Source organism: Botryllus schlosseri, chromosome 1 (genome assembly GCF_051294905.1).
Source record: "Botryllus schlosseri isolate E-star chromosome 1, Bs_hap1, whole genome shotgun sequence".
In the NCBI taxonomy this organism is placed as follows: domain Eukaryota; kingdom Metazoa; phylum Chordata; class Ascidiacea; order Stolidobranchia; family Styelidae; genus Botryllus; species Botryllus schlosseri.
In genome coordinates, this window is record NC_137236.1 from 34,923,067 (window position 1) to 34,947,445 (window position 24,379).

At 38.9% G+C, this 24,379-nt stretch overlaps 1 protein-coding gene and 1 long non-coding RNA gene across 5 annotated transcripts in view; both read right to left on the reverse strand.

The window, feature by feature from the left end:
• LOC145448244 (DNA topoisomerase 2-alpha-like) overlaps positions 1 to 12,949 on the reverse strand; it is a 47,404-nt gene extending 34,455 nt beyond the window's left edge. For all 3 annotated transcript variants that reach the window (XM_080326615.1, XM_080326623.1, XM_080326607.1), the window contains exons 1-10: positions 12,790 to 12,949; positions 12,582 to 12,728; positions 9,816 to 9,970; positions 7,646 to 7,791; positions 7,477 to 7,574; positions 6,295 to 6,378; positions 3,697 to 3,825; positions 2,653 to 2,757; positions 1,274 to 1,450; positions 239 to 376 (exon numbers count right to left, since the gene is read on the reverse strand). In XM_080326615.1, the coding sequence (XP_080182741.1) occupies positions 239 to 376; positions 1,274 to 1,450; positions 2,653 to 2,757; positions 3,697 to 3,825; positions 6,295 to 6,378; positions 7,477 to 7,574; positions 7,646 to 7,791; positions 9,816 to 9,970; positions 12,582 to 12,728; positions 12,790 to 12,921 (1,311 nt within the window). In that variant the 5' untranslated portion in view covers positions 12,922 to 12,949. The remainder of the gene's footprint in view (positions 1 to 238; positions 377 to 1,273; positions 1,451 to 2,652; positions 2,758 to 3,696; positions 3,826 to 6,294; positions 6,379 to 7,476; positions 7,575 to 7,645; positions 7,792 to 9,815; positions 9,971 to 12,581; positions 12,729 to 12,789) is intronic.
• Positions 12,950 to 15,545: 2,596 nt separating this feature from the next.
• Positions 15,546 to 23,920, reverse strand: LOC145448264 (uncharacterized). 2 transcript variants are annotated; one of them, XR_013917854.1, is made up of 3 exons: positions 21,721 to 23,920; positions 18,514 to 20,432; positions 15,546 to 15,988 (listed from the first exon to the last, which is right to left on the reverse strand). It is a non-coding gene; the product is annotated as an uncharacterized LOC145448264 (long non-coding RNA). The 2 variants fall into 2 exon arrangements; XR_013917853.1 differs by having other exon boundaries at positions 15,546 to 20,432.
• Between the last annotated feature and the right edge of the window lie 459 nt (positions 23,921 to 24,379).

The window sequence follows — 24,379 nt, forward strand, 5'->3', positions numbered from 1 at the left end:
GGTCATAATAATAGTAGTCGTGGTGGGCAGCAGTGCAATGCTGCTCACCGTAACTACTATTATGACCAATTACTGTTGATATTGGACAATTCTGAGGTTATGCATTTCAGCCCCTGTCAAATTGTATCAGACTCGGATGTGAATTGAAAATGACTCGACTCGACTTGAGTCAAAACTATAAAAGCGAGATTGACTCGCGACTCGGTTACAACCTTGTCGGGCGTCTCCGAACACTCACCGATTTCAGAAACTTTTCGCTCAACGAGCAAGTGGAGCCAAACTTTTTCGCCACCAGCGTCATGTTCTCTTTGGTCTGCGAGTCGAACGTGGGGTTCTCGATGAGGCAGTTCACGAAAATCCAGCAATGGTTCTTGATCTGGAAAAGTAGGCGGCAATTGAGAGAAAGGAATTTAATACAGAACGCTCCGAGTTAGCTTAGAACGAGAATTATAGCGACAGTTTTTCCCAAATAAGACCGAATTCGCGGGCTCTAGGAAATTAAATTCAAATCCAAACTGGAGAGGAATGCAACAAAATCAACTTTGGTTCATATGAGACCAGAGCTCACTCCCGCTAGCATGAGGATGGCAAATGTCTGCGCTATCATACAATAGGGGGGGTTCAAAAATGACTTTTTTTCCTCAAATTCTAATGGCTACTCGATACAATTGTGAGGGGTACCTAATTAAAGCCTGCACACCAAATTTGGTACAATTCCAACCAGTAGCCGCATTGCTACAGAAGAAAGTTTCAATATATTATAGAAAAATAAATAACAAAAATTTGAAAATTTCCTGTTCACCCCGTGAAAGTGTTAGGTTGTCTATAGAAACGATGCTCACCAAATTTGGTTCAATTCCAACCAGTGGAAACGGAGTTATTGCCGTCGAAAAATTTGGATTATGAATAAAATAGTATTTACGGTGACCAATTCTTTAATTATTTATTATAGTGGTGCCCACCGTAGATACTATTTTATTCAAATCCAAATTTTTTAACGACAATAACTCCACTACCACTGGTTGGAATTGAACCAAACTTGGTGAACATCGTTTCCATAGACAGCCGAACACTTCCATGGGGTGAACAGAGAATTTTCTGTTATTTATTTTTATATAATAAATAGAAACTTTCTTCTCCTGTAGCAATGCGGTTACTGGTTGGAATTGTACCAAATTTGGTGTGCAGACTTCAATTAGGTAACCTAACAATTTTATCGAGTAGCCAGCAGGATTTGAGACGCCTATTGCACAAGAAACGAGCTAGCAATTACCTGGAACGGCTTAACGTCGACGCCCTTGCCGCCTTTGTTTTTCTTCTTCACGATCTCCGATATCTTCTTCACCACCTGGTCGGTGATGTAGTCTACATGCCGGCCCCCTTTCGTGGTGGCTATGCTGTTCACAAACGACAGGTGCTGGAAACCCTTTTCCGATAACGTGATGCAGACCTAAAAAGGCAGGCGACTGATGATTGTGCTTTGGAGTCGCAGCTAATTTGAGATTTAAGATGATACGTTGTAACTATTGTCGTGAGTTCACAACAAACGTTACAGCCGCAGTTTTTTAATCAGATAAAAACCATCACTATAGCGAGTTTTCTTCAGAATTATATCTATAGTTTTCTATCCAAATTTGTTTAAAATCACAGATTTTCCAAATTAGACCAGAATTGTAGCTACAGTTTTTCAAAATTAGAATATAATTAGAATTATGACTACACAGTTTTTGAAAATTGGATTCAAATTAGAATTACATCTAGTTTTTTTCAAATTAGTTCAAAATCAGAAATGTATCTACAGTTTTCTGTCCGAATTTGTTTAGAATCACAGTTTTTCCAAATTAGACCAGAATTATAGCTACAGTTTTTTGAAAATTAGAATAAAATTAGAATTATAGCTAGTTTTTTCAAATTAGTTTAGAATCAGAATTATAGCTGGTTTTTCTAAATTACATCAGAAACAGAATTTTACCGAATTTTTTCAAAATTAGTTTAGCATCCAGAATTACAGCTACAGTTTATTATAAATTAGTTTACAATTAGAGTCACAGCTACACAGTTTTCAAAATAAGACGAGGATGAATTACAGCTAGCGTCTAGTTTCCAAATTAGTTTAGAATCAGAATTATGGCAACAGTTTTTATTCAAATTAGCTTGAAACTAGAATTAGACACAAATTTTTACTGCATTAGATTACGATCAGAATTATAGCTACACGGTTTTTCCAAACTAGACTCGAATCAGAATTATAGCTCTACGGTTTTTCTGAATTGGATTAAAATTTGAATTATAGCTACTTTTCTTCCAGATCATATGAAAATTAGAATCATAGCTACAGTATTTTCAAATTAGATTAGAATCCTAATTATAGCTACACGGCCTATCGCTTCATATACAGTTCATGTACGAAACCCGGGCAATAGAATAATCTCGACTGCGTCAGAGACATTCTGCGAATGGTTTCGCGTCAATAATATCGCACATTGGATATTCTTCCCCCGCGTCGCCGCACGGAATGGCAAGGACGCGGTCTGCTGATGTGCTGGATAGCAGGCAAAGCCCACACAAGATTTTTGAGATAGTAAAGTACTATCTTAACCCCATCTGCATATATATATATCTAGCTACTACAATAGCACAGCAGACACTCACTTCCCAACGCGGATTCACTTGTTCGTACACGGTCTTGTAGGGATCCCCGTTTTCATCCGTGCATTTTTTCGTGTACAGCTCCACGTAATCTTTAAAATTTTTCACCTAAAACCAAATCAAAGTCAGACCGATTTAACATAGGAATAGGACGTGGTATATTTTTTATCCTTGACGTTTTTACGGCATATGCACCCGCCGACGATACACAGACACACGATCTATGCGTATGCACACCATGAGTGTATAATGTGCGTTAGGGTCTTCAAAAATGACTTTTTTTCTCAAATCGTACAGGCTAGTAGTATTTACGATAAGCACCACTCAACTATAACAAATAATTAAAGAATTACTCACCGTAAATACTATTTTATTCATAATCCAAATTTTCGACGGCAATAACTCCGCTTCTACTGGTTGGAATTGAACCAAATTTGGTGTGCAGGCTTAAATTAGGTAACCTAACAATTTTATCAAGTAGCCAGTACGATTTGAGAAAAAAAGTCATTTTTGAATACCCCTAATGTGCATATGCTACCGTAGGGTGGAGTTTTAATTTCAAAAAGTGCCTTCGATATTTGGTCCCAAATCTCAAACGAATTACTTCTATCATCATTTCAGGTTCCCGCGCCCTCCAGTGGCCGTGCAATTTCACCGAACGCGCCTAAAATAGTTAATTCCGTCTTATCTTGATAACCGATTATGCTTGAAAGCTGGTTTTTAGCTTAAAAGCTGCGGAAGCAACATGTTCCTATCTCACTTCCGTAGAACTTTGTCTCGAAAACGTACAGAAAAAAAGTTACAAGCAAATTATTGATTTTCATCAAGATATCACAATATTAGATATTTTTGGCTCGTTCGGTTAAATTGCACGGCCACTAGAGGGTGCAGGAACCTGAAATGACGATAGAAGTAAGGCGCTTTTTCAGATATAAATTTTTCTTCTTTTCACTCCGTCCCAATGCTACTGGGCCAAGGACGGACCAGATATAGCCTCGCAAGGCTTTCCAAGTCTCGGAGCAAAGGGTCGAATATTTTTCAGCTTACCGGTAACCGAGTGCCATTGAGATAGACTGTGACGCCTTTTGTTGCCCCGGCAATGTCGTAGGCGCGTCTAGACAGTAACGCCACCGTGTCGGCATCTAATTTGTCCATGCCGAATTTCTTCAAATCGGGCTGAAAAAGTTCAAACACACAGACTATTAGTCTTTTACACAATACTGCTCAAGTACAGGATACCCATTAAAAAATACCTACATAAATTTGACTTCTTATATGAAAGAATAGTCCATTTTGGCATTCTCTGCGTTCAAATTTCTACTATTTCAAAGCTAGCATTAGTAACTTATTAGAATAATCGCCAACTGAAATTATTTGATCAACTTTACTGCCCCATTCTCAAATCATACGGTAACATAACGTTGTGCTACAGGGGTACATTTCAATGTCATAGCCAGCAAGCCATCTCGAATGCACACAGCTACGCTCGCAATACGAAATAAAATTATTAAATGTGAATGTTACTTCAGAGATGGTTCATTTCTCGCCGATAATCAGGAAAAAGATATTCTATAACTACTTTTCATGCCACGTCTGCTTTTCCGTCGAATCAATCAATCTAATAAACCTCAGGGTCTGTATAAGTTGCGTACATGGTGATATTGGTCGCAATTGGCTTGCGATTTTACAAACTTTGCATTAAAACCAACGCGCTCATCCAATGTAGATCACAGTAATTGTTCACAAAATTAGCAAGATAAAGTGGGTCATAGGTCGCTTCCAATCAACTAGCCCAATCAACATTTTGATGTGTTTTTAGACACTATAAATGACACGAATGTACCGTATTTGCGTTATTATATATTAAATACTATACGAAACTGATAAATGAGCAATTAATACCGGGCCAATTTTAGAAATAATTGCAGTGTCTGTGAAATTAGCAAAATAAAGTGACCTCCCAATCAGCTAGAATCATTTTGAGCTAAATTATAATATTTACAATGTTTTTGATCCCCTAATCACACGAGGATACCATCCATACCTGCATTATTATAGAAAAAATACTATATCGAACTGATAAATGAGCCATACGCACTATCTGACATCAATTTCATGCATGATTCCACACATTACCACGGAGACTAGAGCCCTTATCTTCTACCGAAATCAAAACATTACACCACCAATCACCGCTGCCCTCAGATCTCATAATCTCATAGAGTCATTGGAAGGGCCGCAAGCAAAGTCCGTCCAGCAGTCACTGGACAGTGGACAACGCCGACCGACTCAACGATCAAAGTTGCGTGCAAAGTATCTGCTGGGCCGGACTCGGAAAGCAGCCCGCTTCCTCTAGGCATGGTTGTCATCATTGGGCAAGCAGCAGATTGAGCGTTGCATTATAAAATCACATAATTGCGACCATTAACCGACAGTTGAGCATGTGATTTCACAATCCCCCCAAGATTAACCCCTACCATCACCGTAACAATCTTAAACCCACCACATGTCCAACGTCATATGTAGGGTAGGGGTGTTCTAAAATGACTTTTTTCTCAAATTGTACTGGCTACTTGATAAAATTGTTAGGTTATCTAATTTTTAAGCCTACACACCAAATTTGGTTCAATTCCAGCCAGTAGCCGCATTGCTACAGGAGAATAAAATTTCTATATATTATTATTATTATTATTATTTCAAAATTTTCTGTGCACCCCATGAAAGTGCAAGGTTGTCTATAGAAACGATGTTCACCAAATTTGGTTCAATTCCGACCAGCGGAAGCGGAGTTATCGCCGTCAAAAAATTTGGATTTGAATAAAATAGTATTTACGGTGGGCACACCCATAATATATAATTAAAGAATTGGTCACCGTAAATACTATTTCATTGTTGATTAAACTTTTTCGACAGCAATAACTCCGCTTCCATTGCTTGAAATTGAACCAAATTTGGTGAACATCGTTTCTAAAGGCAACCTGACACATTCATGGGGTGAACAGAAAATTTTAAAAATTTTTGCTATCTATTTTTATATAATAAATAGAAACTTTCTTCCCTTGTAGCAATGCGGCTACTGGTTGGAATTGAACCAAATTTGGTGTGTAGGCTTAAATCATGTAACCTAACAATTTTATCAAGTAGCCAGTACGATCTGAGAAAAAAAAAACTCATTTTTGACCACCCCTAATGTAGGGCTGAGAAAAACCTAGTACCGTGACAAATTTTCACCATTTTGCTCAATATTTTGGCAAAGAGGAACAAGATATGTGCTTTTCGGGGGTTAGATCAGATTAGTTACTTAAAATTAAAATTCGCTAATCCAAAATCCGTGTTCGTCAATCAGCACCGTGTATTTTGAAGCAATTGTGGCCGAGGCAGTTTTTTGTAAGTCTATTCACTGCAGTGTCAGTGAGGATTATTTGGACAGAGCCGAGAGCAGTGTCTGAATAGGAAGAAAGAAATAGTCTAGACCAGTACCATGGTAAGGTTTGCTTAGGATATGGCTTAGATTTTCTGGTTACAAAATACGTTAGGGGCAAGGTTACAATTACGAGTCTGGAAATCCATAGTTACGTAACAAAGCTGGGATATCTAAAAATATTTACAAAAGTTGATAAAACAGCAATGCTTCCGTATACTTACCATAAAACTGATACAAGTGTAGTCCTTTTCATCGTTGGAAGACAGCTTCAAGGACCCGGCCTGGGCCATATTACCAGTCCATGTCTGAAAAACATAGCCAGTAAGAAACCTAGCTTGTCAATCCTAATAGAAACAAACAATTCACGATTATCGAACTTATAATCAGCCCTCAGATCTCATAATCTCAATTGGTCATCGGAACCGCACGCAGCCAAAGCCCGGCCTAGAGTGACCACAAAATTTAGAACCAATTACGACCTCGTACTATTGCGGTTAGGAAATGTCTCTATAGAACAGGCTTTGATTGCGGCAAGTTTCCTCAAGGCATTGCTGTCATCACAGGGCTTGAAAAAGACTTACACAAAGGCACTTATTCGAGTTTGAGACTAAATATAGAATAGTTGTCATTATCATAAGATTACTATATCCACGTAAGATTAATCTATTCATATATATGGTCAAATTTTTGCAGCTATTTGATCAAATCATTGGGTTGTATAAAAAAAAACGTATCACACCAAACTCAACTCGAGTCCAACTGGTTGATGTCAAGCTGCAGGAGTTTGAATAATTTGAAATTGTTATAAAAATACTTGAAATATATTTTACAAATTCTATTGTCCACCCTATGAAATTGATAAATTGTCTACAAGTAAAATGCTCAACAAATTTTGCTAACTTCCAACCGACGGAACTGAAGTTATTGCAGATGAAAATTTGGGATACATCAAAAATAACATTGACGGTGGGTAATCCCAGAATGAAAAGCACAAATAATTTAGTTTCTACGGGTTGGAATTGCGTCAGATTTGTTTTGCATCGTTTTTGTAGACGACTCAACACTTTCACACAGAGTAGATGGTAAACTTTGAAAAAAAAGCTGCGTTTTTTATAATAAATTCAGAATTTTCAAACTCCTGTAGTTCACATCTACAAATTGGAATTGAACCATATTTGGGCGTGCAGCGTTTTTTTTTAGCCAATCTACCAATTTTATCAAATAGCCGCTAAAATCTGAAAAAAAATGATTTTTCAACAACCCAAGTGGCCAGTAATCAAGTAGGCCTACTAATTTTTATAGTATTTCGCCTATTCCTCAGTTTCTTGACAAAAACTGGGACTAGAACACTTCCGATAGCAACTAGTTCGACTACATCTGTTACTATTCATCAAATCACGTACCATCTTAAACTTTTTCCTATATTCCTTCGAAGACGTCTCCACAGTGAACTTGGTGCTGAAGATATTGCACAGTTTCGCCCCGTATCCGTTACGGCCGCCTGACAACAACAAAAAACACACGTTTCAGCACGAAACGTCGCGAGACTGTCCATCTGCTCTCGGAAATTACCGGTGACTTTTTTTTGGTCGTCGTCATAGTTACTGGAAGTGAGCAGGTGTCCGAAAATGAGTTCCGGCACAAACAGTTTTTCCTCCTTGTGCTCCACGACGGGTATGCCTTTGCCGTCGTTCCATACCGAGATCAGGTTGCGTTCTCTGCAAGACAACTAGTTAATATCTATCTTTTCAGAATTATACTAGAATTACAGCTGTAGTTTCTACCAAATCAGATTCTTGTTAAAATTACTGAACTCGCAAAATCACAAAAAACAGGGATTAGATTGTAATTATAATGGGAGCAGATAAATATCTCAAAAATTAGATTAGTAATTGAGTTCAGATCATCAAATCAAATCGGCAAATACATGTAAAGCAAGCTTGGCTTGTTTAGCACCAGGGTTGTAATGACTCGCATCACGACTCGACTCAAGTCATTTTCTCAAAATACGGAAGTGACTCGAGTCGATATGTGAATTGACTCGACTCTGACATTCGAGTCATTTTCTCAAAATACGGAAATGACTCGAGTCGATAAGTGAATTGACTCGACTTGGACTCGACTCGAACATTTTTTAAAAATACGGAAATGACTCGAGTCGGCATGTGAATTGACTCGACTTGGACTCGAGTCATTGCGCGTGACTGGAACCAAGTTATATGACTCGAGACTCAGACGGCCAAGAGCGACGTTTCATTGTAATTTTGAAGAATAGTTAAGTAACTACCCTATTGGGAGTTCGTTTATTGGTACTGGTACTTGAAAATGCAACCAGAAACTGGTAAAATTGAGGAAAATTAGTACCGTAATTTTCCAAGTATAGTACGCCCCCACGTATAATACGCACCCTTAAAATGGCATGCAAATTCTGGGAAAAAGCCTGTACCCATGTATAGTACGCCCCCATGTATAATACGCACCCTTAAAATGGCATGCAAATTCTGGGAAAAAGCCTGTACCCATGTATAGTACGCACCCTGCATTCGCAGTACATGAATAGCTGTGTTTTAGTACGCGATGTTGTTCCGTTTTGTGATGTCACTGTCGAACAATCATGACATAACCATCGCTAATCATTATGCAATTAACGGCATTGTCTCTAATCGATAGTACAGAACAGCCAAAGCCTGCGAGGCCAGCGACACAACGTCTTGCGCACGAGGCCTATTACAGATGCGATTGCTAATCATTATACAAGTAACGGCATTGCCTCTATACGAGTGTAGATAGCAGCCAAAGCCTGCGAGGCCGGCGACGCGACATCTTGCGCACTAGGTCAGATGCGATTGCTCAGGCCAACGGTTATGTCGTGCACACCACGCCTGTTGGAGGTGCGACTGATCAGTGATCACGCAAGCGATTATATTTTGCGCAACATGGCCTGTCCATGAATTAGCGAGGATTGCAATCAATGAATGACCTAATTTCGCTCGCGTGCAAACGGCAAACTAACTCAAGCAGGAGATTGCGTGCTGTGCAGACGATTATCGTTAATTGGCAACACGCATTTTGGTAATTGGTAGCGCGTTACACTGATAATACGAATTACTGGGCACGATGGCTGAAAGTGATGCGCGATTGGAAACAAATACGAAGAAAAGGTGTGATTTCAAGTTTTTTTATCGAGGGAGATTTTTTTTCAAGTGTTGTTCCCATGTATAATACACTCCCCCCCCGACTTTAGGGCAAAAAATCATGAAAATTTTGCGGATTATACATGGAAAATTACGGTATATTATGAATGCAAACTATTCGATATCAAGAAACAGAGTTATAACAATGGGTTTAACAAGACTTTATCCGGAAACTGAGCAGTCAGTCATGGGACTCGAACCTCTTCTCGATGACTTGGACTCGGACTTGACTTAGTGGCGAATTGAAAATGACTCGACTCGCGACTTGACTCGAGTCAAAACTATAAAAGTTTGTGACTTGGAGCCTTGTGACTTGGTTTGTTTGCCTAAGCACTATAACGTTCTCGGCAGGATTTCAAGGAACAGCAGAAATTAGATTAGAAATAAAATTAGAGCAAAGAAACATTTCCAAAATTGGATTACAATTAGAATACAAGCATTTCGCTCTAATTAGTCTAATTACACAACTGAAATAATCCACTTGTCAAGTCCGACTCGCACACCAGTTCCATAAAATCGACTTTTGTAACCCCCTAATTTTGACTTACCCGTTGATCTCAATTTTTATCTTCGACATTTTCGGGTCCCGCTGCTTGTTGTCGGCGGCGTTCACCAAAATTTCATCGAAGATCTTGTACAGCCCCGGAACGAACGTGATTTCTCGGTTTACCATGCCGTTCTCTCCGTCCCAAACCCACATCGGCTGAAATTAATCGTTCAAGAATAATTTGAGGTTCAAAAAAAATAACGAAATAATCTGATATTGTCAATAGTTAGTCGGTTGATTCATGAATTTTGTCACAAATAATAATAAAAGAGCTTCATGATGTACAGAGGAGAATAATATTATATTCGTATTGAAATAACACGAATATTTTCGGCCGACCCTCGTCCATGGTAATCGTCAGCGACTAGTAAAATGTTCTATCCAATTCTCTACTAGTTGCTGACGATTACCCCTGATGAGCGTCAGCCGAATATATTCATTATTATTACTTCAATATGAAAATAATATTCGATTCATAACAGACGCAGCAAATGCAAACAGCAAACAATAGTAAAACTCCACGAGGGCATAAATGTCCGTGTGACTAACCAGCTGTGTATCTCCATGTTTAGTAGACTGAGATAGCCACCATCAAAATCAATCTAAAACCAGAGGCGGTCAGTAACTAAGTATTTCTGTTTTGTCAGAGCACTAGGTTTGCATAAATTGATGTCACTTTGACTTCAGTGATAACACTGGCTAATTTGACCACATCTGCCCAAAAGAACACACAAATCAACATACAAATACACGCCACCACCCTCAGATCTCATAATCTCATTGGGTTATCGGTACGTCCGCTAGCAAAGTCTAGAATCGGGTGACTTGGCGATATTGCTCGCAGTCTCACCAGGCCAGACTTTTTATCGTTTTCAAAAGATGAATCAGTTTTGAAGAATTTTTTGACGCTTTAAATAACTCAAAGGCATCATATTGGCCTTATAATAAAACAGATAAATAAGCAATTAATACCAGGCAATATTTGACACAACTTTCAGGAATAATTGCAGACGACCCAGTCCCGTTATACACACTACCACAGGGACTAGTGCCATTATCTTCTATCAAAATCCAAATATTTCCATAAAAATCACCGCTGCCCTCAGATCTCATAATCTCATCGAGTCATTGGAAGGGCCTCGATCAACGTCCGTCTCGCAGTCACTGGACAACACAGATCGAATCAACGATCAAAGTTGCGTGCAAAGCGTCCGCAGGGCCAGACTTGGAAGCAGCCTATTTCCTCAAGGCATGGTTGTCATCATCGGGCAAGCGGGCAGTGTAGAAATATTAATCGAAGGCAACATTACTAGACATTGGGACTGTTTGGAATCATCAAAATTGTATCTGATGAGTTGCTTTGGTTCATAACTTACGTGAAAAATAACACCCGGGTTAGTGTAATTTCTAATCCACACAGTCAAGTGTTCTTCACAAATATGTCAGATTTTATGGTATTTCATGAGATCATCAACTTGATGTGGATGAGACTCAATATATGCAATCATAAAGGGAGGCCAATCGTATTGATAAAGAACCCCCAAGTGTACTTTCCTGCCCAGACAAAGATTCACGCTATAGAATAGCTTGGGGATTAGGGTATTGTAGGATCAAGGTTGGAAGCAGATTGTATTGACTCGAGACAAGTCACATTTTTTTAGTGGATAGATTTTACTCTAATCACTTCCTGTATTTAATTAGAGCCATTGCGAATAACTCGACCAGGACATTAGACTCGAGACTTTCTATAATATTTTGCCGTAATTCAAGTCATATATTTTATTAGTCTTTCTCGGGTGTCTAGCGGTGAAGTCAAGTTGAGTTTAAGCTTGACTTGAATAATATTCCGTGCTCAAATCGTGAGGAATTGCAGGTTTACAAAAAAACATGTAAAATTGTGCAATTTTCGCACTCACATTGGGCGCCATTACAACCTTGTAAATGAGTGAGTTTAAACAAGTCGAAATCGATATTCAACACTCTACACTATGATTTGGACTCGGACCTTCTCAGCCTGACTTATAGACTCGGACTCGACTCCGTGGTGAGTTCAAAGACTTGACTTGACTTGAGTCACGAGTCAAAACTAAAAACGCGATATTGACTTGCGACTCGGAACCTCGTAATTTGGTAACAGCTCTAGTTGGTGGTAACCGTAATTAACGATCTTACGTAATACAACCCTAAGCCAATTATATACACACAGATTTTAAACTTCTATAGCCTAATATATCAGGTTTCGCAGAGAACACAGTCGCGATCACGTGTAACAACACGAATTTCAAAATATTTTTGACGTAAAAAAATTGGTGATGCTTAAGGTCGGAACAATACTTGATTTTCATAAGAAAGTGCACTCAAGACTAAAAAAACATAGGCGCTTGATAGCAAGCAATATTTGGTCCTTCATGCCCGTGTTACATACTGCAGGTCTGAATGTCAAAGTGACTTTTCATCAAAAAGTCTTAGAAAAGCAATAAAACTCGTGTTGAAATATATTTTATGGTACTTGTGGAGGGCAAGATAGCATTTTTGTGTTTATTTTTAGCAAATGGTGTAGCACCAATAATACGCACATATAGGCTGTTCAATAATGTGGTCTATGGTCACAAGGAAGATATGATGTGCAGAAGCAGTAAAATGTGGAATCATGAGCAAACAGCAAAGAATATGTGCAAAGAGATTCGTGAAACGTGAATAACTATAACTGATATCTAAAATCTAACAAACAAAAAAAGCCAATTCGAATCAATGGATAGAACCAAACCTGTGTCACAGTCTCAACAGATCCGATGTAAGTATCTGGACGGAGCAAAATATGTTCCAACTGTGTTTTCTTCTGATAAATCCTTTCCACAGACATTCGCTTGTTGCCGCCGCCATCTTTTTTCGAGTCTGGCGTCTTTATCATCGGCTGCGGACGCGAGAAAAATTCGTGAAGGCCGCGTATTTTTGCAAAAGCAAATAACACTTACCGAGAAGGTCAGTTTCTGTATCTTGTCTTCCGAGTCCATGCCGCTTTTGCCGCGATTGCGGACTGAAAATACTCGATTCGACACAAACCCGACTGCGAATTTTCGGCAACCACGAGGAAAGACAGCGCGCATCGACAGATTCGAGGCTGGAGAGATTTTCCGCCAAATTACTGTAACACCGGTGGCGCACTTTTCTCGGTGCCTTCTGTTCTGAGTTCCTTGGTGTATTTGGGATTTTCAGCAGTTCAAAACACCGCAAGATTGCGACATAATGAAATTGTAGGGAGGTACAGTTCAGTTTATTACCACTATCAAATCAATACACCACAATATTGCGTTAAAATTTAAAGATTAGAAGGTGTAGCGATGACTTGGAGTAGTCTTTGAAATCAGACATGCACCAACCTCATCAGCATTTTATTAATTTTTTTACCAAATCAATACACCACATGATTGCAATATCATGAGCAGGAGGGTGGCGAAACGACTTGGAATAATCTTTTCATCAGACACCCACCTTATCCTATAACATGTAAATAATAGACATGCACAATAGATAGAAGAAATAGGATAACATAAAAGTAAGCGACAAAAATGAATGCTGCATGTGTCGGTAGGCGAGGTCGATGTGTCAGATTGTGGTCCAGTAATCTTGATAGCAGACTAGTATTGATTCAGTAGAAATTGCTGTGTGTTGCTGTTTGTAGTATTCATAGTGTTTGTCTACTACTGTGGTCATTTACACCGGGACAATTTTCATCATTCCTATTACGTAGCTGCCGGCTAGTATGGCCCACTTCTAGGCTTTTATAAGACATCGCTTACACGGATGAGATGACGAGGAGGAGCCTAGATAAACCCCCAATACTTAAGTTGAAATTATTCTGGAATCGAACCCGCAACCCATTGGTGTTGCAGCTACTGTGGATTCTACCACTACGCTATCTCGCGACAAAAGAAGGTGGCATGTGACGGTGTGAGATCAATATGTCAGGTCGTTGTCCGGTAAAGCAGAGGGCTGACTAATATTGATTCAGTAGAAATTGCTTGTATTTCGATTTGAATGTGGACATGCTCGACGACTGTCGGATAGCCGGCGAGATGCTGCTCCACACTACAGGTCCGACAAAGGTCTAGATACTTGATAAAGCGATGCGAGTCTTCTTGCACTCCGTCCTGATCAAATGGTATAGTTCAGTGCTTTTCAACCTGTGTGACGGTTCGCACTAGTGCGATTGAAAAGAATTTCAGTGCGAATGACGAGCGTGGTGCGAATGAAAAGTCCGGATTAGTGCGAACGGCAAGCGTGGGGCGAATGGTGCAAATGAAACATCCGGATGAGTGCGAATGAAAATTGTCCATGTTTCTCACTTTTTTCGACGTGGAATAATTCAAATAAACACGATATTAAGTACAGTGAGCCCGTAAATTTTGTCGCTTGGAAGCAATTCTAAAAACTTGTTGGTAGCTCGGATTTTCTGGTTCACAAGTGAGGAACGCTCCCGATGCGTGTATAATGCAAAGTTTGAGATAATATTTCCGCGCGGGAGGATTACGTCACTGCTCACTTGCTCACTTGTTCGAAAGCATCCACCGTGCATGGATATTGTATACGGACCTTATTGTAGGAATGTAGGTAATAGTAGCAGATGCTAGTGTTGACATTTGGCATATTTGAATGCAAAATATTGGAATTTTGGCACACATTGATGTTGGTTAACAGAAGAATTTAGCGTTTATTCAACTATAACAATTAGCACATCAGATCTATAACAAGTGTTGTCTACTCGTGTACCTAACCAAGGAGTAGAGGCTGTTGTAAATAAAATTAGCGTAAGCAGATTAGTGTCTTACGTCCTATGAATATTTATCTTGCATCACATCGAATTATCAAGTCACTGGGCAGTTTAACTACTGACCAGTGCAATGGCCTATTTGTAATGCGAACTCCACAATTTAGGCTTAGACACGCTTTCCTGTTCTTGGACTGATAATCTCAGGCCAAGTCTATATCGTAAAGGCATAGACCTGTATATAACATATTGGCGATTCCACTAAGCTTGCTGATCCATAGGAAAAGTTTACCTAGTTCGTGTTCGTACCGCCTTTGTACTACAAACTTTGTAATACTCCTCACTCTACCGGTTTAGCTTGAGCAGATGAGCAGTGATCAGTCTGAGCACCCTCTGTAGTGCAAAATGAAACCCATCGAATCGTATGTCTTACGATATTCCTTATGCAGCCTAATTTAAGCTTAATTAGACTGTTGAACCGGGGCCTACGATACTTACGATACTACCCAGCAAACACTCGATGTCCAGTTGACTTCCGGTGGAATTGCCGGCAGGACGTCCGGTAACTTACGGCCGTCACCTCCCTGGAGTGAGTTTGTCGACAACTAGGGACGTCCTGTCTGCTCTCTGAGTACGTCCGCAATGACGTGTTGTGGACATGAAGCGACTCCTCATGGACGCGGCTGACCTATCCTGGACGTCACGTGGTTCCCTATGGACGCGTCTGACGTACTGTGGACGTGACGCCACTCCCTGTGGACGTCATGCCACTCCCTATGAACGCGCCTGACGTACTGTGGACTTGACGCCACTCCCTATGGACGCCAGTCCACGTACTGCGGACGTCTTATTCGCCCCTGTTCAAGTCCTCAGGACTCCCTGTGGAAAACTTAATGATCTCTATGATTACCTCCTCCACTTCGATACCTGCTCTGCTCCCACTACATGGAATCCAACATCATATAAGCTCACAAACTGTTTATATTGGGTTACTGGAAAACGACAATTGCAAATTTCAAGTAAAACATTAATTAAAGAACTCTTATTATTTAATTTAACAAAGTTAAGGATTAAGTGAAAATTCGATCACAAAATTATAAATATATGAAATAAATGTGTCACATGAATTTTGGAAATATCAGCTAGTTTTAACTAACTAACATGACAAACATTCCAATTGAGGTGCATACGAGAAATTTGAAAGAAACATGTCAAAGGAATTTGACAAAGGACAACCGCTAAGACAATTAAAAACAGACATAAGCAATCATAAGTAGGAACTACCATTGCAAGACGTAAAACGATGCATCGGCTGTACCGCATCATGTTAAGAGCGCGAGCGCGTATTCGTCTTTGGCAATAAACTTTGGTTGCAACAACAGGTTTCTTCTCAGTCCTTGTTTTGTCTGAAGCACATAAAAACAATGTCAGCAAATTGTATGTAGATACACTCTTCATAGCACATGAAATATGTATCAGAACTTCACTATATATTTCCACTTGCATTAATTGTAATATGTCTTGTAAATCGCTACTTCTATTTGTACTTGAGTGAAAATTTACGACGATACTATGACTACTGCGTCTATTTGAGTGTGGAGAGCTTCTGAACTAGCGATACAGAGTATGCGTCAGCCAATCAAATCAACTTGTGGAAACACCCAGGGCTGTAATTGCAATGAGTCGAGTTGCGATTTCTGGTGACTCGAGTCTTTTTCTCAAAATTCGGAAATGACTCGACTCGAGTCAATCTATGTAATGACTCGGACGGCTAAGACCGATAACACACTAGTGTAACCACACTATTGGTATTTCGTCTAATGGTAGCAGTACTTGAAAATGCGACCAGAAACTGTTAAAGGTGAGAAAAATCAGTAGCCTATATTATATATTATAAATGCGAACCGTTGATATCACCGAACAGAGTTATAAAAACTGGATTAAACAAGAATTTAGCTGGAAACTGAGCAGTCAACGCAATGGTTGAACTTGAGTCATAACACCATGACTCGGGCTCGACCCTATACTCGCTAACTTGGACTTGACTCGGTGGTGAATTGGAAATGACTCGACTTGACTCGAGTCAAAACTATATAAGTGAGATTGACTTGTGACTTGGCTACAACCCTGGAAACATCTAAAGTACATACTTGAGTACTTTTCAGAAATTATACTTTCACATCAATTAGTTTGGACAAGACTTGTAAATCACTGCTTGTACCAGAGTGGAAATACATGGCGTTACTACTACTTCTACTCCATTGATGACACAACAAATACTTCTACTTGAGTGCTGAAAATAACTACGTTTTTGACTATCTCTGTTCAGAAGCATGCACCTACGACTCAGGGTTGTAACCAAGTCACAAGTCAATCTCAATTTTATAGTTTTGACCCGAGTCAATTTGAGTCATTTTCAATTCACCACCGAGTCCAAGTCATTGTGTTGACGCTCAGTTTCCAGTTGAAGCCTTGTTAACCCACTTGTTATAACTGTGTTTGGTGATATCGAATGGTTCTCAATTCTCATTCAAAATATAGCCTACTAATTTTCCTCACTTTTAGCAGTTTCTGGTCGCATTTTCGAATACAAGTACCAATAGATGAATTCCTAATAGTGTGGTCACTTTACTATACTTCGAAATTGCAATGAAATGTTGGTCTCGAGTCATATGACTTGGTTCGAGTCATGCGCAATGACTCGAGTCCGAGTCGAGTCAATATACAGATTGACTCGAGTAGAGTCAAATCATTTCCGAATTTTGCGAAAATGACTCGAGTCAAGTCAAGTCATCAGAAAATGGGGACACGAGTCGAGTCATGACTCGATTCATTACAACCCTGCTACGACTACATACAATAAGCCTCGACATTTCGACTGTGTCCACTTTTTGAAACTACTCACCCCAGTAGCCTACTTTTTCGAACTTCACTTTCTACTTATACTTGAAAGGTAGTTTGATGTCTTGTAAATCGCTATTGATACTTAAGTACTAACTACGACTACTCCGAGTCTCCGACCATCTTTGTTTGGAAGCGACCACCAAGAATAACTAGGGCTGGCCAGTGGCCACAATGATTCTAGTACTTGAATCTGAATTGAGTATTAATTCCAATGATTCGAGTCGAGTAAGTGAAAGTAAATTTCGTGTACGAATATAGAATCGAAATTCTAATTCTCAGTAAAGTATTATATATTCTCAGTATTCGAAACTATATAATACTTTACCGAGAATTCGAATTTCGATTCTATATATCACACACTGTGCAATCCTTATATTAATGAAGATTTCAAGGCGTTCGATAAGCCCGGTACCCCAAATTTACCAAGATATCAATTCATTAGGGCAGCGGTTCTCAACCGGGGGTCCGCGAGACCTCTAAATTTCAAAATGGTTGATATACTAATTCTTATTTTATTTTTTAATTTGAGAAAAGAATGAGGCAGTTTCACACCACAACTGCTAAAACCTCATGAATCATATCATCATAATAATCGTCTGACATGAACTATCGTAGTGTGGAAATTCATTTTCCTTGCCAATTTTCCAATAACCTGCTGATACAAACATATTGCTGTTTAGAGACGTTCAGTTTGGGTGTGTGGGAAAAATAAAAATATGGAGATATTTACGTCAATCAGGGTGACTTCGTAATTTCTGCAAAACCTTCTGAATTTGAAGTTGTCAGTCTCATCAAATTAGTGAACAGTTGTTTAAAATAAATATTTTCGATTTTTTTTTAAATTTGTTCCAATGCAGGGATTGAAACCTCGCCATGAAATCCATTGTATCCTGTTATATACATAACCACTATTTGAACAGCTTCTTGGAGGTACATTACTTTAATGTACAATTGAATAGTATATTCATATTGAAATGAACCCGAATATTTTTGGCTGACACTCGTGATAAATCGAACAATGATATACCTGCTCTTAAAGTTCGGCTATCAGATTCGGTGCATTTTTACTGCGGATGCCCTATTGACAAGGCTGGTTTTTTGATGAACAAGGAGTGTTTCGTTGCTATCAAAGCATTACGCTCCAACCCTGAAATTCATATCACCAGTTTTATTGGTATGCAGCCTTGTCTTGTTAATGTTCAATTGTTCATGGTCGAAAATGTTTGATCGTAAATATACATGTAAAACGAACAGAACAAGTTATTTCTCAGGTTGGAAAACTTGGATCCATTGTTTGGCGCACAAAATTTGTCTATACGTTTAGATTGAGATTTCACTTTGACAGTAGTAACTCTCTGCGGGCCGTATGTTGCCCGTCCCTGCGCTAGATGCTGGACGTGATATATTCATTAAATAAATGTTTCTTCATTTTGGTGTCATAAATGTTGCGATCACACCATAAGTATCGTCGGAAGCGTTGTGCGTTAATATTCCATTAGCCTCCATCTATCTTTGTGGAAATGATTTTTGGCACTCCTCGTTTATGTCATAACGAAGACGCGGATTTACAAGACACGGCCACCGGGCCACGTACTTCAAGAAATACAGCAACAAAATTAGCTTTGGGATAATAAAAATCTACCAACTTCCACATAAATAGTATGATGTTATTTTCAAGAAAAATCATTATTTCGCTGTTTATCATAAGCCTACAGTTCATATTTGCACAAGATGGATGAAGGTTGCACCATGATAGATCTAAAATTGAACTAAAACTTGAGGGGGTCCGCGAGAGCCCGTGACGGTCAAAAGGGGTCCGCGAAGCCAAAAAGGTTGAGAACCACTGCATTAGGGGTTAGTATAGGTGACAAGATAGCGTGGTTGTTCAACTGTGTGGCCTATTTTATCTCGATATTGAATTCATGCGGCCAGCGGCTTCGGAATTTGAAAGTGGCGCGCGACCCGTTTTTAGTTGACGACCCCTGGCATAAGCGGTGTCTTACAAAAGGCCAGGAGTGTGCCGTGCTATAAGTCGACGGTTACGGAATCAAAAATAAGAAATATCGGCGTGGTGTAAATGACCATTGTAGTCGACAAAAACCGTGATTACCACAAATGACATTAGGATTGTGTACATCGTAAGTGCCGATAATGCATGTCTTCTCGCTTCGACGAACTACGCGTAAGCTCCACTGTCGCCTTGTGAACCACTAATTATACTGGAGTAGATGTTAACAGCGTTGCTACTACTTCTACTCAAGTGCAAACAATGATTACTTTGATCACCCTACCAACTATTGAGTATGCAACGGTCTGTGGACATACGGGCATGCGACACATGAGCATGCGAGTTAAATTACGGGTTAGGGTTGAATTTAAGCTTGGGTTAGGGTAGGGCTTGGGGTCGGGATATATAGCGATTAATTTCAGTGTTATGTTTCGGGTTAGGGTTAGTTTTGGGGTTATGAAGTCACATACTGAAGTGACGCATGCTAAACTGTTCCATGCTCATGCTCAACTGTCGTTTTCCATTGTGTCGCATGCTCATATGTCGGGCAATCGTATGCAACACATCGACCAAATCTACTTTTTAAAAGTAATTAATAGAGCATATTTCAGAACTTCATTTTCGACTTCCATTTCAAATAGATTTGACACACCTTGTAGCTTGTTACATCTACGTGTGTATAAATTCATGACATTACTTCAACTTCAGTACAAAAGATGATTACTTTGACCACCTCTGGTTTCTATATAGTCTGTTCAACGTTTTTTACCTTTGATTGCTTTCTGAGTTTTTCCCGAGCATGGCGCAGCACCGATTTTGTAGAGTAAAAGCAACGCTTGTTCTAGGTCACAGTAGTTCTTCCAAACGATCTCGGCCCCAGTCTAGAAGGCATTCTTCGTACAGCCTGCTTGACGTTGTTGCCATCAGACATTGTCGATCTAGAAAATTTAAATGATTAGAATAGGTTTAGTGAAGGCATTTGTCAAGAACTGAAGCCAGGTATCCATAACATCCTGTTGAAAAAACAAAAACAATGGTGTACAAGTACTAGCTTGGCACATGAGTACTCGAATCTAAATCGAGTATTAAATTGATTACCAGTAAACTCAGCCCATTGAACCCAGCCTACGGTAAACTCGGCCTAAACCTAAACCTCTCCAACCCTAATCTTGGGATGCACCTAATTCACGATGTGCGATATGATCCTTGACGTTCTGCACTCTTCGTCGACATTATACAGCTCCGTACGTTCAATATAACATTTTATACATCCGACATACGATACCGCCCTCAGTGGGAATAACATTCATGCGACATATCCGCCACCACCAATTCGCCATTGCCTTCAATTATTAATACGATTCACGACATTTATAATAATTTGTATTGACAAAGTCACCATGGGCCCAGTTCACCGAAGGCCGAGTTCAATAGGCCGAATTCGTCATGGGCCGAGTTCACTGGTCACCACTAATTCTATTGATTCGAGCCAACTAGAGGACTTTTTCAAGTAGGCCTTCTGAAATTATACGCTCTTTGCCACCAAGAGTACAGTTATCAATAAAATTACATCTTTGATACCATTTTCCAATGTGGAAGTAGCATACAAAATACGTAGTACAAAGCTATTCACTTTAGTGGAAATGACATATCTGTGAAGTCATGATTAACCCACAGCATAGTCACAAAGTGCAATGAAATAGGTATCGGTCGAAAATATACCAAATTATCTGTAATTTAGTGTGATGTAAAACTAGCATTGCATCATTGTATGTTCTTAGTAGAAACATAAAAGATACGTTTTCAACTTTCCATAATACTCATACTGTTATGACTGTTATCAGTATAACATCATAATGAGTGATTATCGAATACTTGACACTTAACACCAGATTCAGAATCAATCACTCTTCACTCAGGTGCTCGATTTTGCCAAGCCCTACTAATCAGAACAGAAGTGATGCAGCCAACCTGAGATATTTATGGATATCATGTATACCAGATTAGCGTCACTGTGAATTATGGCACACTTGGATTCAACGAAACATCAGGTCGTAGAGTTACAATATCAAAATATCATGCAGCAATCCTGAGCACCACTGGCGAAATCCTGATCGGGAACCACCGTCACAGAGTCTATTTGCGCATCATTTATGACACTTTTTTCAGGCTAATAAATCGCTGATTAATGAACATGAACAATCATAAATCATCACTCCAACTTACATGATTCATCTTCTTAATCCATGGACAATGCACGACTGGGATGCGTTGCTCCGAAGTTGTAAAGTACTATATAACATTGCCTGTTCCATATTTAGACTCCTGCTAAAAATGAAGCGATGTTGTATACGCAGACCCATATATGCCCCTGCCTCATCCGCATTAAGAGTCCATTGATAATAAGGGTCAATAGTGTGCTTTCTTATTCATGACAACATGACTATCAGCAATCAGTCTTCCCTAGGGCCCATCTACTTTGTGAATGTCGCTGTAATGTAGGCAATGTTATTGCCGTGCAATATATTTTGTGAATGTCGGCATAATGTCTCCGTGCAATATACTTATTGGAAGGTAATGGGCGAAATATCAAGATCAATGTCAACTCAAGGTCCGAGAAGAAGTGAAAATTCAAATGGAATAAGTATCTACTTTCACCAATTTTAAACTTTCATAATACATGACAAGGAACGCGCAAGATATCCAATGAGCTATAAATGCGACTATAATTTTTGTGACTACTATTTCTTACCAGGGATTTCAAGATATCGTATAGATAAGCTATATGTAAATTATAAGTTATCGTTATATTGCAAGTTATAAGTAAGCATTTTAAGTATGTTGCACGGCGACATTGCCAACATTGCGACAACCCGTCTGCCCCATGAACATGTTAAAATCCATGTAGTATATAATTGGTTTAGCATTAGGGTATCATTAAATTAGGCTGAGGTTCAAGTTGGGTTAACTATAATGATTGTTCCTAGAATACCCTAACATTAAACTAATAATAAAGCCATACATTTTGACATGTTCACCGAAAACCTCGACTAGTTTCAATGGCTATAATGTTGTTGTGGACACAACACAAAATTACAACGAATACAATAATAAATATGCCAGTCAATAGGATGCAAATATTCATTACCATAGGTGCAACAATAGTTTTCAGCCACAAATTCAGCAATCTCACATTCCGTAAAGGAACATCCTATAATACACTTTCAAATTATGTAGCTATATAAACCAAGGCTATAATACATTCATCGATGCTGCATCTGGTTTGCTGCATGGATCTTGCAGTCTTTGGAAATTCTTTTCAAAGTTTTAATAGTATATACCGTACACATCAAACAGAAGTTGGATATTACAACAACATGAAACCCACTGTGCTGCAAATCGAACTTCAATGATTGCACATAATTAAATATTATCATGATCATGCTCATCGCTATATAGTATTTCAAGTACTGCATAGGTTTACGATTAGCGGCGGGTCGATTAGTTTCGTTCGTACATGAGAGAGAGAGAGAGAGAGAATTTTTTATTCATCATCGCAAAATAACAAAACAGTAAAAAAAAAAAAAATAGCATAAACTTCAGAATCACGGACACATACAAAAAAAATGGTGACAGTGTCAATTTCAAAGCAAATGAGATGTGTACGAATACGATATACAGTTCATAGAATTGACCAATATGTTTTACGATTGCAAGATGAAGCTGCAGCGAAGTGATCTGTTGATCATCGAGTCTACTGCAGCTGATCGAAGTAGATTGGCTATAAATTGCATACATCGTACTGCAACAGTGAATTGTAAGACTGACAGGGTAAATGTAAGAGCACATGTTAGGATAAATGGAGGAAAAGAACAAATTGTACTGGTCTGAAACAAACAAGATAGATTGACCGGTACTAGTTCGCACTAAAATATATTTTAGCTTTTGTATGATTCAATAAGGAAGGCACGATACATGGTTTTAAATACATATAAAGTATTGCTCCTAATATGCGAAGGAATGGAGTTCCATATTAGAGGACCTTGATAGGCAATGGTTTTGTGATGAGCCTTAGGTAAATACAGATTCATAACAGAACCTCTTGTAAAATGAGAATGATGTTCACTGATAGGTGTGAAATAGTCCGAGAAAATGTCAGGTAGGGTGTTATTGTAGAACTTATGCATCAAGATGCCGACTTCAAATCTATAAATATCATCAATTTTCAAAATTTTTAAATTATAATATAAAGGGTTAACGTGATCTCTACGGTTGGCAAGGCATATTAGCTTGATGGCTTTATTTTGCAGGCTCCTAACTCGATTCAAATGTTTCTCCCATGTGGATCCCCAGAGAATGATACCATAAGTTAGATGAGAGTGAAATAAGGTATGATAAATCATTATCCGAGTGGACTGTGGTAAGATAAAACGTGACTTTCGAATGATACCTATAGTTCTAGATAGCTTGATGCAAATAGAGGTTATATGTTCACCCCATGTCAGATTGTTATCAATAACTATACCTAAATAATGTATGCTTTTCTGTAGAATCAGGCTTTCCCTATTCAGCCTTATATCAATCTTACTATTCGAGTTCCTTCCAAAGAGCATACAGTGAGTTTTTGAGGTATTTATGGTTAATCTATTTTTATTCATCCAATCCAATATTTTTTGCAGGTTTGAGTTGCAAGAGCACTCCAAGTCAGTTATATTGTTTGACGACAGCATCAGAGATGTGTCATCTGCAAATAACTGGATAGTAAACTCAGAGGCATTATTTAAGTCATTTATGTAGATCAAAAACAAGAAGGGACCTAGAACGGATCCTTGTGGTACACCCATTTCAACTATTGATTTATCAGATGAAAATTCGTTACTTTTGA